General features: G+C 43.9%; 1 protein-coding gene across 4 annotated transcripts in view; it reads left to right on the top strand.

Annotated features, from left to right (window-relative positions):
• The window catches only part of HOXB9 (homeobox B9), a 36,824-nt gene extending 22,071 nt beyond the window's left edge, over positions 1-14,753 (top strand). The window contains exons 1-3 of one of the 4 annotated variants that reach the window (XM_033168986.1): positions 10,143-10,724; positions 12,395-12,493; positions 14,465-14,753. In XM_033168986.1, the coding sequence (XP_033024877.1) occupies positions 10,211-10,724; positions 12,395-12,493; positions 14,465-14,700 (849 nt within the window). In that variant the 5' untranslated portion in view covers positions 10,143-10,210 and the 3' untranslated portion in view covers positions 14,701-14,753. Of the gene's footprint in view, positions 1-10,141; positions 10,725-12,394; positions 12,494-14,464 lie in introns of those variants that run through there. The other 3 variants (XM_033168985.1, XM_033168989.1, XM_033168988.1) reach the window with 3 other exon arrangements.
• The last annotated feature ends 1,126 nt before the right edge of the window (positions 14,754-15,879 follow it).

Below are 15,879 nucleotides of genomic sequence, written 5' to 3'. Positions count from 1 at the left end.
AAAACCAAGACAAAACAACAACAACCCAAGACTGCATTTGAAGAGTATTTGTTGCGAGAGAGAGATTGTGTGTGTGTGTGTATCTGTCTACCTATCTATCTTCGGAGATATACAGTGCTCCTGAGAAATTATCACACGTAGCCTGAAATTAGGGCCTGGGGAAGGCAAATGCTCCCCGGCCTCTCTAAATGGCACTCTAGAGAGCTGGCCCAGATGGACCTTTGCTCTGATCCACCCTTCCTTGGATTCACAGCACATGTGCTCCGAAGCAAAACCATTAGAGGATCAGAAAGGCTGCCGTCCTCTATCCACTTACCTGGGAGTGTGCCCCCATTGTGTTCAGTGGAACTTCCTTTCCTAGTGAGCCTAGGCTCTCCTTTGCCGCTTTCATGAAACTAAGTTCCATTTTAAAAGGGGGCGGCTTCTTTCCTCCGAAGTCTGTTCCGGATCTGGATCTATGTGTGCCCCTTGGGTGTTCTTCCAAAACAGGGTAGAGCCTCGCTATCATGCTTACATGGTAGGAGTTTCCCCAAAACGTCTTAATTTGTAGTTCTGATTCTGTCGTGTGAATCGAGAGAAAGGGGAAAGTGTCTACTGCTTTATGGCCCCCCTAACATGACTTGATTTGCCTCCCCCCCCCAGCCTGCCCGTTCTGCTTTTCTAAGGCCCTGTAACGGATATTTATACTCAGCAAAAAGGCAACGAACTGTGCCAGAAAGTTTATGCCTTGACATTTGGCAACAGTTCCAGATTGAGAGGAAGAGGTCAGGAAGTTTGGAAGAGGAGAAACGCTGCAAGAAAACCACGTTTACCCTTCCACATTTTGTGTTGGGCAAATTGTGTGTTGTTTCGTTTATTACAGCTGGGTCCTGAGCGTATTACCTATAGAATGATAATACTTTTACTCAGAGTAGACCCATTGAATTGAATGAACATGACTAAGCGGGGTCCATAAATTCCAGTGGGTCTACTTGGAGTAAACTTTCCTTTCTGTAATGGGACTTGCTCCCAAATAATCATGCCAAGCCTTTAAAATCAGGAATGTTATCCCCAGGTTTTAGAAACGAGTGATACCGAAATCAGTGGAGCTTACCTTTGGGGATATTTACTGTAAAAAAAAATTTAATCCCGCCAAAACTTACTTAGGATCGCCGGGCCTACCAGCAGGCTTAACCGGAAGCGAATGACACTGAAATCAATGGGATTTATTTCCAAATCTACATGCTTAATATTGGGGTTGTAAATCTATGAATGGATATTGGCCGCAATTAACAATTCACTCCGGAACAGCCCAATTAGCTAGAGCAGGACTTTAAATAGATTGTGGATTGCAGCGCTGGTATTTGAATAACAACAGTAACGCGTTCGCACAGATTAATTCTAATAAATAAACATATCCATGGTTGACATACAGCGCACAGTGCACAACCCACTTCAGCCGGAGGAGCTGGATTTCGGCAATTGGGGTGAACTCCGGGAACATAACCACATATACACCACTAGTTTCAGTGGGACTTGCTCGCAGATGACTTGGGCAATAAGCACTTCGGCTAAAACTAGGTTTTTGATATTTGTGCGAATTGGGGGAAACTCTTACACTCTTACGTTTCCTTGCTGCCAAAACTGAAACTTTTAAATGTAATTCCAAAGTCAGCGTAGCAGAGAATTGGAGATAAACCAAAATCCTACATGATTGCTGGGGGCGGGGTGTGTGTGAAAAGGTGCTGCTGTGATCTACTCCAAGTTTACTTTTTTTCCTCTCTCCAGTCTGTTGCTTTCTGTTTATGGATGCTTGCTTTTTTTCGGACCATCAGAAAGAAAGAAAGAAAGTTAATATCGGTCTTACCTGGAGCCGAGTCCCGCGTCTTTGCGAAGCGCAACATAAATGCATAAACGCAGGTCTTTGCAAAATGAAAACAAAAACAGCACGCACACCCATGCTGGGCAAACTGAGGGTCATGCCCCCCCCCCCACACACATGCCACATATGAAAGACAACGAATAGAAACTTTGGGCAGATTCAGTCTCTGAAATTCACGGTCCCCCGCCTCACACCTACCCAGCCCCAATCTTCCTTGTTCTCTTTCTTTGGGGACCAGGTTCCTTCGTATTGAGGGATGTTAACATATTTCTACAAATGTAATACAGCGTGAAAAGAGCATTCTGTCTGTGTCTGTGGCTCTGTCTCTTCCCCGCCCCCTTTTAAAAGCAAGGCTTCCTGCTATAGATTCTATGGAAGCAATACTTGAGAAATTTAAGTGCATTACGTGTGTGTGTGTGTGTGTGTGTCCTTTCTGGGGTCACACCCCAACCACCACATCTCACGGTTTGTTAATCCGACTCTTCGCATAATAAAGTTTTAAATAATGTTTGGGCGCTCGGTCACACATACACATCTATGGCGATATTAGAAGGTTTACTCTGGTGCCTTCCTAAGCACCGTTGCCCAAATCATCCAGATACATACACCCAGCTTTTTTAAAAAAAAATGTTATTGGCAGATGCCAATCGGAAGTAAAGTATCACTTTACTTTGAACTTTCGTTTATGTAGGATCGCGGCCCTCCGACAATTCCCAATGCTGTTAAAGGGAGGAGTTGTTCCGCACACAACCAAGTTGAACCAGAGCAGCTGGTTGTTGTGGTTGTTGAATACCAGCCGTCGATGACAACCAATAAGAGCGATATTGCATTAGGCTATTGGCATCCTTACCCTAAGCTCATTTATTTGGGGTGAAAGTCTCTCATCACTGATTTCAGTAAAAGGGATGCTAACTTTATGGACAGATATTATGGGGTATGCGCAGGAGTGTGAACTTGGAAGTTCCATTGGAATAAATAACATTTATTTGCGAGTAGATAGCTTTAAAGTTTGTGTGTGCCCGCGTATGTGTGTAAGGTAGATAACTATTGCCTAATGGAACTGATTAACCTGTCTTAGACACAAAATTAGACACAACATTAGAGTGATACTGCAGAGAACATCCATAATAGATATGACTTCCTTTGTTCCTTAAATTAAGTTCGTTAGTCACTCAAAAGTTTATTCCATACGTATTCCACACTATCACTCTCCCCAAGCTCCCGTGGATTTTCTTGACAGTTAAATGCCACCCGTTTCCACTGAATTTAGTCTTAAGCAAATGAGATGAATCCCCTACAACCTTCAGATCCATTGACTTGCACCTAAGCTAGCCAATGTAGCAACCCTATTGCCAGCAATAATATACTGAAGTTGTTCGGTGCTGGGACTATTTCGATTTGTATCTCAGGGTGGTATTCAACTAAGTATTTGCCCACACAAGACCCACTGAAACGAATGAGCATGACTACGTTAGGTCCATTTATTTCAATGCGTCTACTCTGAGTAAAACCTAGTTGAATACCACCCCCAGTTTCGGATCTAGGTTTTATCTCTCCTCTAATTTCGACTATACTTTCTGGGAATCTTAATCCTAAAGGGTGAACATCTTGGTTCCCAGACAGCTAAAATTATTAAATGTATGATCCCTCCCTCAATTCCCTGGTTTTTCTTTATTGGGGTTCCTTTTTGTAACTCACACAGGCTTCTAACTTTACAAGGGATCTCTAACTGGTTTACTAACTGCTAAGATTATAAATGCCGCTTGGAATTGTGTTTTTAAAGTTAGGTCTAGTTTCTGGTCCGGGAGTATTAGCTACATGTGTAAATTGTTTTGCTTCCCTTCAGAGAAGGAATTTTCTCACTCTCCCCTCCCCTCCCTCCTTTCCTCTACTTACTTAAAAGGGGGGGGGGAGAAACTCTTTTTAAAAAACTCCAAACGGTAGCATTCATAACCCTGGGTTAGCACAGGAAATGGAGAAAGGTAGATTTCTTCTTTCTTCTTTTTCTTTTTTTCTTTTTTGCCCCATAAAGGTTACAAAAACATATTTGATTTAAAACAAAATAAAGTTTTGAAATGCAGGACTCTCCCCGCCCATCTCTCTCTCCCCCCCCCCCCCAGAACTAAAGTTTCTTTCATAACCTGTAACAGGCTGTCCAAGTTTGTTTTCTTTTGTCCAAGTTTGTTTTCTATGCCCTGGTCTTTGGGGTTTCGATGTTTTTTTTATAGAAATAAAAGTGTGTGCGATGTTCTTGAGTTGTAAATTAACAACAGCAAATGTTAGGAGTTGGAGGAATCCTGAGAGGCGTATTTGAGGCTACCACCATTCGCCCTTTGAAACAGTTCGATCCACAACGTGGAATTCACTGGCTTGACCCACGCCTCTCTAACTTAAGCACCTCTGCTTCCGAGTAAAGAAAGAGAAATGAATGAAAGTTTCTACTAAATAAATGCTCTTAGGAGGTCAGTGTTAAACCGACCCCTGTATACACGTTTTCTTGGAAGTAACATTTCAGTGTGTCTTCAAGGACACCCACGCCTTGAACGAAGCTATAGCCTCTGTTCAAAACCTTTTCCACTGGAAATCCACTAGGGCTCGGGATTCAGCTCCCAGCCCATCCAAAGTAGCCCTTGGCTAACCAATCAGACTACTCAGTAGGATTTGGGTGTTGGCTTTAGGATTACGGCCCCTAAACTCACTTACTTGAATGTCACATCCATTGTAATCAGAGAGACTTAACTTGCTATCAAATGCTGTTGGCCAAAGTGTTCGTTTCAATTAAAGTCATTTGGACTTAATCCTGTATCCTATTTCAAAAGGGCTGTCTTTCTAAGGCTTAGAAGTCATCCTGCTCAGCGTCTGTGGTACTGAAATAGCCTTAAAGTAGATGTAACCATTTGTGGGACCCATTCAATAAACCTGAAGGTGGACCTCTCGAACCAAAAGTTTTCCAAAGCTGGATAGCAGCCAATGAGTCTATTCTGTTCGAACTGTTGACCTACTGGCAAAGTGCCTATACAGGGGGACCAGCTTTGCCCCACATACTAGGTCCTTAAACTAGAGAGAGATAGATAGATAGATAGATAGATAGATAGATAGATAGATAGATAGATAGAGGCAGGTGAGGGGCCCCTGCTTATCTGGGTGGGGTGTCCTACCGCCCTAGCTCTCCCTCTGATGCTGCCTGTGGAAGCTTGCAATCTTTTTTAAAAAGAAAATTCTACTTGCTATTTGTCAAACACTCGCTTTCCCCCCTGAAAGCTATAGGGATCCAAGCCTACCCCCGAAACACTTTTCCGGTGAAATAGGAATCTCACACAAAATTTGGACCCTAGAGATTTTACCATTCAGCCAGAAGATAAAATTGTGAGAGGGAAATACAGTACTTTGTTTTAAAGGAGGTACTTCTGCTGCACATTAAATAAATTTACTGGATTTCTCTCTCTCTCTTCAAAAGGATTTGTTTTCAGCATGCAAAACATCAAACCGAAGGTTAGCGTGTGAACGTGCGATTTGGCGATAAATTTCCATAAGAAATGTTCTTTGGACTCCCCCCACCACCACCACCAGTCGAAAACAATGAAGATGTTTTTGAACAGTCCACTGCAGTCTACTTTAATAATAAATATAATAATAGAAGAAGCCCGTTTAACTAGTTGGCTATAGACGTTCCATTTATTTTGTAGATATATCACAGGTCTTTAAAGCCATTTAAGCAATTAATGGAACAGAATCTCATTTTATCTTTGAAATCTACTACCTGAGCTAATGGTATTTGTCTAACGTACTCCATCCAGTCCACAAACCAGAACATATCCGTACTACGACCCCAAACCCAACATTTAGAGCTATAAAGTCCCATTGATATAACTCCAGGTACTCCAGTTTAAATGGGTTGATGACTGGGAACTTTGGAGGTCTATTTGGTGACCGCTACCTCATAGCTGTAATCTTGTTGAAGTCCCTGTTGTGTTCTTAGTAAATTGCCCTTTAGAAATATTGAGGATTGGGGAAAACTCTTTCCCTTTTGCTTAACTGTTTTCCGAGCATAAATGCATCTCCGTTTGGTATTTAATTTTCAACAACAATAATTATTATTTAATTATTGGTATATACTTCCTTTAAGGAAATAATATCCCCAAACCAGGCAAAATAATTGCGTCCCTCCGATATAGAATCATCCAAATGGACCTGGTATTTAGCCTCCCGCAAGAGAACGCAAGGAGTTGACCTGCATGGCAGTGCATATTTTTAAAAGAGGAGAAGAAATGAAAAATAATGCATCCCTGGGTAAAACTCCAGTGGATGAGAAGGCAAATGACTTTTGCAGGTCTTCTTGTGTGGTTTACTTCACTGGGGAATCCCTCAAAGCCCTGGGTTCTACTTCAGGATAACTCTCCTGAAGTCATTTTGGTATGAATTTATATACTCCAGAATATTATATACTCGGCTGCTGACATGCCTCATAATTATTTATAGGAGGTGCCTGAGGATTTCCCAATAATATATTTATTACAGGTAAAACATGGACAATTTATCTTGCAAAACACTGAACAGGTGTTTCCTTTCAATTAATGTTCAGTAAATTTCATCGCTATTTTATTTTTTTAACCCCTTCCCCAAGAACAGCTAAAAAATGTCTGTTTATCCATTGCTTGTCTAAACCGCCCGGTCAGTCAACAAGCTGGCCTTTCCCTTTCCACAATGCCTTTAAATCATCTCTCTTACATTTTTCTTTCGCTCTAAAATCTAGATAGTGGCCCCAAAGCAGTATGATTAAAAAACAACAACCCAGTAATCTGGAATACCATAAAACAGAACGCATACTTGATTTCCAGTTTTAATTACACTGGGGGCCTTTTTCTGTCCCGAAAGGGGGTGGACGTCTCTAAGTCTTGAATACATATATATATGAAATTAGGAAAATTAAACAAGAGGTTGATTTAAGGAATTATTTTTGTGTTGTGACCCCCCCCCCCCACAATATTGCTCAAGAGATTCAAAGTAATTGCACCGAGCAGTGATGCAGTGATACAGGACAAGCCTATAGTTGTAAGTAAAAGCAAGTTGAATTCGGATCTCATTGAAGGCCATAATAATTCTGCAACCGACCACACAACTTACACCAATGCCACCACGATTCATTTGACATACTATGGCTACCAAATCGTGGGAGCATGATCCAGACAACGTTAAACACATTTGAAGGTTCCACCAGTTCCAATGGGAGTGTGAGGCACTAGTTTAACTCTCCGACTGAAACCAATAGGACAAGAAACGTTGTAAGTTTGACTTGGGGTGCTTAAGGCTGCAGAGGTAAATCCCATGGAACTTACTGCTGAATAAACATACATAGCATCCGGCTATAACATTTATTTATTTATTTCGTCCCAGAGGAAAGAGAATCTCGAGGTAGATGGGATGGAGGCAGTGATCTAGATATTGGTTTCAGGTGTTTTTTAAAAAAGGAACTTTAGTCTGTCTAATCCTCTATCTATGCCCCTGAATGCATGTGCCATCCACGAAGTCAACTATATTTTCTGTTTCCTTTTTGACTCCCTGCCTCCAACACAACACTAAACATATTTTACTCTGTTGTAGGTTTCATTGGTCCCAAAGGAACTTACTTCCAAATAAGTATTCTTAATATTGCATTCTCTTTATCTTTCTCTCTCTGGCTTCTTTTAATTATTTTTAAAAACCTGTACCAGTCTATCTATCTGTCTTCCCTTCAATCTCTTCCTATTCATTTTTGTCTCTCGATACGATCCTTCATCCATCTCAGATCTGTTCTGCTACCTACCAACACAGCACCACCTTGTTGTGCAACACACAGACACACATCACCTCCATCCTTTTGAGAAAATTACTTGAGGAAAATGACAGCCTTCTTTTGGACGTGACGTTGTTGCTGATATTTGGCTAATTTTCTTCATCGCCCAGAATTATGCTCTATAAGGATGAGTGGTTTTCTCAAGGAGAGCAACCGCTTAAATCGAAGCCCTTCTGTCCTCGCAGAATGTACCTTTCCCTTGCACCAGCATTGAACAATTATTCCGTGCTGCATTTTGGACCAAGGGTGTTGGACAACCATTGGTGTGAGAACTCGGGGTCTTTTTCACCCTCTCTGTCTCTCTCTAGTGCCGGAAAGGTTATGGGGCTGTGTCCAGTTAAAACCTCTGTCGAGCACTTCCTGCTCTGCTAGAAGGCAAACTGAACCCACCGCGTTGCAAAAGACGAATTTACGATAGGGCATTGTGTGAGATCCTTGACAGAGACAGACAGCTCGATCTGCAAGACTGTTAAGCCGAAACTCATTGGGATATTTTAGTGGTTTTAGGCCCATTGTGCACGCCCTACGGCCCTAAATCTACTTACTTGGAAGTAAATCCCACTGAGATAAGTGGACATAAACTCTCACATGAATATACTTAGGGTCTGGGTTGTCAGCCTACACGCCACAGCGGTTGGCTTGGACATAACTGCTCCGGAGCAAATGCGCTGTGAGATGTTGTAGTGGGACCATTGATTGAAACATACAAGGCTTCGGCTTAACTGGATTGGATCTGGTGCATCAAAAAGGTTGAGAAGGAAGAGGGAATGGAGGAAGACGTGCGCTGATATGTTCAAGACACCCCTTGGGCTCCCCCCCCCGTAAACACCCTCCTTTTCCACAGGCAGTAAATTCAAGGCTATAAAAATCAGAGAAAGCTAATGTAAGTTTTATTCAACTATTTAACCGTCTCAAGTCTAACGCCTTCTGTAAGGAAACAAAGAGGATCAGTACCGGATTGGACATTTTACAAGGGTAGTAAAATTAAAGTGCGTGTATATGGCGGGGAGGGAAGGGGGCGAGAGAGAGAGAGAGAGAGAGAGAAAGAGAAGTGTGTTGATTTCAGCGATGCAACTCAGCTTCTCCCCCCACCCTCCATTGCTTTCAAAACAAACCGAGCTATTGCAGTAGAGATCCTACAGATCATCGATCTGTTTATCTGAATCTTCAAATGCACTCATATAGACGAACAAAACATTTAAACCTATAGCTTCTCTTTCTGTATATGTGTCTATATACATGCATACCACATATATGGAGAGAGAGGAAGAGAGAGAGAGAGAGATCTGCCTATACACATTTGCATATGTGGCGAGACTTTTTTTAAAAAAATATTTATTATAAGCTTATCATATGCTATGGGCTTCACTTACAGGCGATAGATTTCACTCAGGCATGCATATTGCACATGCAGATGCACACCCGTGTACACACCCACACACACACACCCCGAGGCATATATAATTCACACGCGGCAGTGTTTAATATATAATGCACACAGACTCTATACACACCCTTGACAGTTACGTTTAACCAGGGAAAGGAAGGTAACAAGATCAGGAAGTCACCCGATACAAAATAAATAAATAAATGAGTCTACTAATATTTTACTTCCAATCCACAATCCACCCATAAGGATCATCGCCATATCCCGTACATACATTTCAAAGCCCTCCATTGTAACTCTTGCGGAAGATATCACCTCCCTCTTTTATAAAACTTTAGAGGAAAGCCAGCGCAATTTATATTGCCATCCCCCCCCCCCTCAGCTGAACAACACGGGCACTTCGAAGGAGAGTGAGCGCAGTCTAGAATTACACAGTTTATAGATGGTGGGGGGAGACGCGCGGGGGGGGGGCGGTGCATGGAAAGCGAAAATTTCCCCCAGAAGAGTGTTAGTGAAGGCAAAGAGAGGGCAAAACACAGCGTTTTTCTTTCATGTTTCAGAAGGGGATTTTAAAAAAAGAAAAAAAAGGAGAGAGGAGGGGGGGAATCCATTAACCCCCACCCCCACGCCACCTCCTCCCCTCCCCACCCGCGTTTGCACTGTACGTTTCGCGCTTTCTGAACTCCCGACGTTTTGCAACATTGCATCAACATAACACAATCCATCCTTGATATGGAATGCAGAGGGCGGTTTGACAGCCCAGCGCAACCCCCTCCGCTAGGATTGATTTACGCCTGCCCTGACGCTTTATCAGCCTCACGAAAAAAGTTTGACCAATCATTTTGCTGGAAGCTCCCAACCCGGCAGTCCCGACTGTACTTTTTCTTGGCTAGGAAGTTGATGCTGGAGGAGAAAAGGGGGTTAAAGGCAGAGTGTCGCCTGTGGTTTCTTTCTTTTTTCTTTTTCCCCCCTTCTTTTTTTTTTTACAGCTTCCCCTCTATATACCCTAATACCTATAGAGCCTGCTTAACTACAGATCTACTCCTCTCTCTTTTTTATTATTGCTTGCTTGCTTTGCTTGTTTTTTTCCCCCCTTCACTGAACCGTGGGGCTCGTATGATGTCCAAGAATGTCCATTTCTGGAACTCTTAGCAATTATTATGTCGACTCCATTATAAGTCATGACAGCGAAGACTCTCCCGCCGCCAAATTCTCTTCCGGGCAGTATTCAAACTCCAGACAAACTAGCCACAGTGAACACCTCGAGTTCCCCTCTTGTAGTTTCCAGCCCAAATCATCCGTTTTCAGCGCTTCCTGGACGCCACTGACGCCACACACGGCTGCTACCCTTCCTTCGGTCTACCATCCTTACATCCAGCATCAAAACATCCCTACCTCCGAGAGCAGGTATCTACGGAGCTGGCTGGACCCCGTGCCCCGAGCAGAGAGCATAGCAGCCGGGCAGGGACCAGTTAAAACAGAGCCGCTGCTGGGACACCCCGGGGAGATCCGTAAACAGGGGACACAGGAGTACCATTTAGAAACTTCTGCTGGAAGGGAAGGGATCGCTTCCAATCAAAGGCCCAGCTTCGAGGACAATAAAGTTTGCGAAGGAAGCGAGGACAAAAGCAGGCCAGATCAAAGTAAGTTATAAAAAGTGAGGAAGTGAACAGCATAAAAACCTAAGAGGGGGTGTCATAAAACGGCACAATGGGCGAGGGAAGCTTTTAAAAAAAAAGCCAGGTCTTAAAAGAGAAATCTTTCTCTTCCCCCAGCCCTACTACGCCAACCCCCCCCAAAAAAAAAATCTCACTAGGGCTGTTCTAGCATTGGAGGGAGGTGGGGGTGGGGGTGGCAAAGATTTATCTGCTGCTTATTGCGATATGTATTTGTTTTTAAGTCACTAGAATATCATGCAAAAGGGGGAAATGAGATTCGATCTTCCTCTCCCAGTGGTTTGAAGAAGGGCAAGTCACAATGTTTGTCTTGACTATATAGGAAAACGAGCAGCGGGGGAAAGTGAACCGGGAAAGATCGGCGTGTGTGTGTCTGCGGTTTTTTATCCATCTAAGTTATACTCAAAGCAGGGCCATTAAAATGAATGGACGCCCGTCGTTCATGTCCATTGTTTCCAATGGGTCTACTCTGAGTAGGACTATCGTGGATCTGTGGAGGGAGGAGGAGGGCGAGACCTGGGAAAAGATATTTGTTTTGTTTTTAAAAGGGGCCGATAGAAGTTCACGTGGAGGAGTAAGGAGGGGGCTTTGTTACTCTGTGCCCTTGTTTACCTTGAAAGACCCCCGGTTCCCTCCGCCGCGCTTTCTTCTGTCACTCTGTCTCTCTCTTCCTGATTGTTGATTGTTGTTTGTTTATGAAATGCACCCGACATGCGTATGAATATTTCAGAGCCGAAAGCCGCCGCCCTCTTCCCCCCCCCCCCTCAACAAAACAGTAAAATGGGGAACGAGCTTAATTGGGTCTTTTATTTCCTAAAGGGGAACAGACTGGCAAACTCTTAAACTTAATCGTGTGCTTCATTTTGCAACCTGGTGGTGGGTGGTGGCTATTATCTCCCTTTCCTGCTCCACCACCCCACCCCTACGCGAAAATATATATGTGTGTGTGTGTGTAGCGAAAAGGGTTTGGCGAGGGATGGAGGTACAATAAAATATAATAGGAATCATCTTTGCCTCTTACGTATTCTTCAAGGTAAAGAAAAAGGATGCTCTGAAGGCTGTCTCCACCGCCTTTCCCCCTGTGTGAGACGTTTCAAATAGCCGAAGAGCTCGATTCAGTATTTTGGTTGGTGGGGAAAGGATGACTTAGATGGTTTAAAATCTCAGTGCAAGTCATTCATCCGCGGCTATGGCTTCCTGGGATTTTTGCGGGGGGCCGGGGGTGTGTGGAATGCAATCTATCGATTTGTCACTACCTTTTCCCAACTGATTTTTTCTTTTAAAAAGTTTTAATGCTTATTATTATTATTATTATTATTATTATTATTATTATTATGTAAGTTCCCAGTCCGGAACTACAGGCGGAGTGGGGGGGGGGTGAAACAGCGAGAATTTTAAACGGGCATTTGGCTGTTGGTGCAGTTCTGTATGTCTTCGTAGCATTTGACTCAGCCTTGCACAGTGGGAGGGTGGCGAATAAAGGAGTTTTTTGTGTACTGTATTTGTTGGGACGCTGGCAGGATATCTGGATCAGCGGCTGAAGAGAACGGTGGAGAAGAAGTAGAAGGTTGCTTAAAAAAAAAAAAAGCTTATGTGCCCCCCTTTACCCTCCTCCCCACCCCCATCTTTCTCCCCAGCCCCGGGACTGAAGATAGATAAAAATCTTACCCAAGAACCCTGCTCGATTCCAGAGGCCCAGGCTGCCCAAGGGCGTCCTGTGCAATCTAGCTTAGAAGGTATGTTTGGTCTGATATGCAGAGAATGCTATAAAAATAAGAAGAAGATGGAGGGAAGAAAGAAGGAGAAAAAGTCCGTGGCAGAAGCAGAAGTTAATGTCTGACACTTGCCATGCCCTTCTTTCCCATTCGGAAAGCATTGCGCTTTTGAGAATCCACTCTCTTCGAGAAGGTCTAATTTGTATATATATAAATGTGTGCCATTTTGGGTTGTGTGTGGGGTGGTGGGAGAGTAGCGTGCCAAGCGAACATTTCTCTCTTCTTTTGCCTTCTTTTGTTTGTTTGTTTCCTGTTTGGAGAATAGTATGAAATGAAAGATAAACTTGTTTTCCTGTGGCAGCCGTCATGTTTCCTTGAAATGCCAAGAAATCACGCACATACATACGCGCACACACCACTAAAAGGAGGGCCATTGGTGGAGATTTCATCCAAATGCCATTAAAAGATAGGTAGCTGTATTAATTATTAACAGCATGCCTCTTTAATATTTAATTCTGCCTATTAGAGCCAGTCACTTCTGTTGTGGAATCGGCTGCTCGGATTTGTAAGACGGGGGGAGCTAGACCTGGTTTAAAAAACAACTCCGAATGCATTTCATTTTGTAACTTGCAAGGAAGTGGCACCTCATGCACCACTTAAAACGATCCCTAAGTCAGACAGAAGTTTGTCTTTGGTCTATAAAACTCTCCGTTTTATTATCAACAAGAGTTTCAGTACTGACCAGCCGGCGCAGCTCAAATGTATTCTAGGTTTCTTTTGTCAAATATTCCGTCACAACGAGGCTTCTTTAATCCTGAATAGACCTATTACAATATAAATATACTCCTCTCTCTCTCTCTCTCTCTCGCTCTCGCTCTCGCTCTCGCTCTCGCTCTCGCTCTGTGTGTGTGTGTTCCCATCTCTTTACACAGAAATGGCACTCTTGTTTCTGCCTTGACTCGTGCAGAGAGGGATCCTAACCCTCATGAAGAAGTTTCTTGAATTACTATTCGGGCTAAATAAATAAATAAAAACCCCAAAACACCGGGAGCAATGCACAGTCCGCTGGGCAGGTCCTACTATGTGTCTTGCGCAGGATAGCTTCCTGGTGAATTGTGGCCTGTGTTCATTGTCACCCTGTGCTTCTCCAGAGTCTTTTGCGGTGCTTAGGAGGATCGTGATGTAAACACCTCTTTCCGGACAACACATAAAGGCAACAACAAGCAATTGGTTTCCCCCCGTTGGCAGAGTAGCTAGGGTGTCACAGGTCTTTTTTTTTTAAGTAAATTATAAGAAAGCAGAAGAAGAGGAGGGAGTGCTAAATTATGCAGTTTTATATGAATCAATTTGTATATATGACACTTCTCTAGAGAGGCAATCTGCGCGCCAGGATGCTCCAAAGATGCGCAGGAAATAAAGAATATTGTAGAATACTATGACATCTTCCCATAGTGTTAATCTGACAATAGACCCTTCCTTCCTTCCTTCCTTCCTTCCTTCCTTCCTTCCTTCCATCCATCCATAATCTCCCATCTATCTATATATAGAGAAACAGATGGATGGATGGTGTGTGTGTGTGTGTGTGTGTAAATATATTTCATCCTTCCTTCCTTTCCATTCAACCAATAGCTGCATCATTTGCTATACTCTCTATCCACCTTCCAGTGTCAGAAAAAGGCTCCGTTAACTTTCCCTTTTACGATCAGTTGTTGCCCCAGACATATATCCAACCTTGCACATAAATGTTCAAATATTAGTATGCATTCTTTCTACAACTTTTCGCTTGTTGCTTTTCAAAGGTGGCTTTCAGTTATAACCTGTAATGTACTCGATGGGTGCCCCTCTTTACTTGGGTGCTCATCTTCTCCCAGCTCAAAAGTTGACCAAGAGTCCCTTCTTCTGAGGAAGCGGTGTGTGTGTGTGGGTTGTGTGTCTCTGTGGATTCCAGTGGCGCTTGTCTGACGGGGCCTCCTCGCTGTCTTTCTCTTCCAGGTAACCCTGCAGCCAACTGGTTGCACGCTCGCTCTTCCCGGAAGAAACGATGCCCCTACACGAAGTACCAGACCTTGGAACTGGAGAAGGAGTTTCTGTTCAATATGTACCTCACCAGGGACCGTAGACACGAAGTGGCCAGGCTCCTCAACCTGAGCGAGAGACAAGTCAAAATCTGGTTTCAGAACCGAAGGATGAAGATGAAGAAAATGAACAAGGAGCAAGGGAAAGAATGAAGCTTTCCTTCTCCCTTTCCACACCCCTCCCTCTTCTCACCCCCAATTTTGGCCCCGTCTCGAAACTTATATGCTGTATATTTATGGGCACTGACTTCCCAGCGGTGCTTCAGATAGCAACGAAACCACGCCAAACCCGAACAGACCACCGTGGTTTGCATGCAAAGGGTGCCCATAATAGGAATGCACCTGTTTTCATTCCGTTGAGTCTTTCTCACTGTTAAAGATTATTGACGAGGTAACGCCAATTTGGGGCACATGTTTGTTTGTTTTTGTTTGTTTGTTTGTTTGTTTGTTTCCCCTTTGGGTGCATATGTTCCTTCTACCGAGATAACTGAGAGGGTCCCATCTATGCACATAAGTCGTTCTTTTGGATAGTCCTTATGGAGCCCCCCAACTGGTCCCTCCAGTCTACATCTGACAAGTGCTCTGTCCCGAACACAAGGCACCTTCCAGCCTGGGGTTTCTCTGGGCAAATTGCTTAGAAATGAACGGAGGAGCTCCACGGCAACAGTGGAGAGTCCTGGGACCGGGGGAATTGTGCCCCAATACCTTCCCCTATCTTATATTCCTTTTCCTATGGAGGGGAGATGGCCACATCGCTCTCCACGGAGCAAAAAACGAATCCGATAAGGAATATCAAGTGAAAGGAACCAGTTAAACTCACCAACTTTTCGAGGACTTCACCTCCATTTCTTGAGGGTCAGAAGAAGTCCCTTTGCGCAGGGAATCCGCACCCCCCCTTCCTTCACATATATTCAAATGGGGCAGGAGAGAGGTTTATTACTGAGACAAGGATGCCATTTCCACAAATGAAGCCCACCGCCTAATGAAGGATGCAAGGGAACCATCCCGAGGCCAAACAGGGCGCAGGGCTTTTGCGAGGCCTCCCCTTCCTTGCAATGGGCTTGCGCAGGAGAACTTCCCCACAGTCACCACCGCGTTGAGCTTCTCCTTTCCCACGAAGTTTGGTTTAAACTTTTAAAGAGACGAGCCATGTTGAGTTTTGGGGAAGGGGCGCACCCTAGCTCTGCAAAAGTGAAGAGAAGGCTTTTCCCACCAGTGCTGGATTCTTTATCATTTGCAGTGAAAATAAATTTTCGTGCAACCGTTCAAGGGCCAAGTGTGGGATGGGGGTCCCTGGGTCTTCCTTTCGCCCCACTCGCCCACCCACCCTCT

Source organism: Lacerta agilis, chromosome 14, assembly GCF_009819535.1.
Source record: "Lacerta agilis isolate rLacAgi1 chromosome 14, rLacAgi1.pri, whole genome shotgun sequence".
Taxonomy (NCBI): Eukaryota; Metazoa; Chordata; class Lepidosauria; order Squamata; family Lacertidae; genus Lacerta; species Lacerta agilis.
This window is presented reverse-complemented; position numbering and strand designations above follow the sequence as displayed.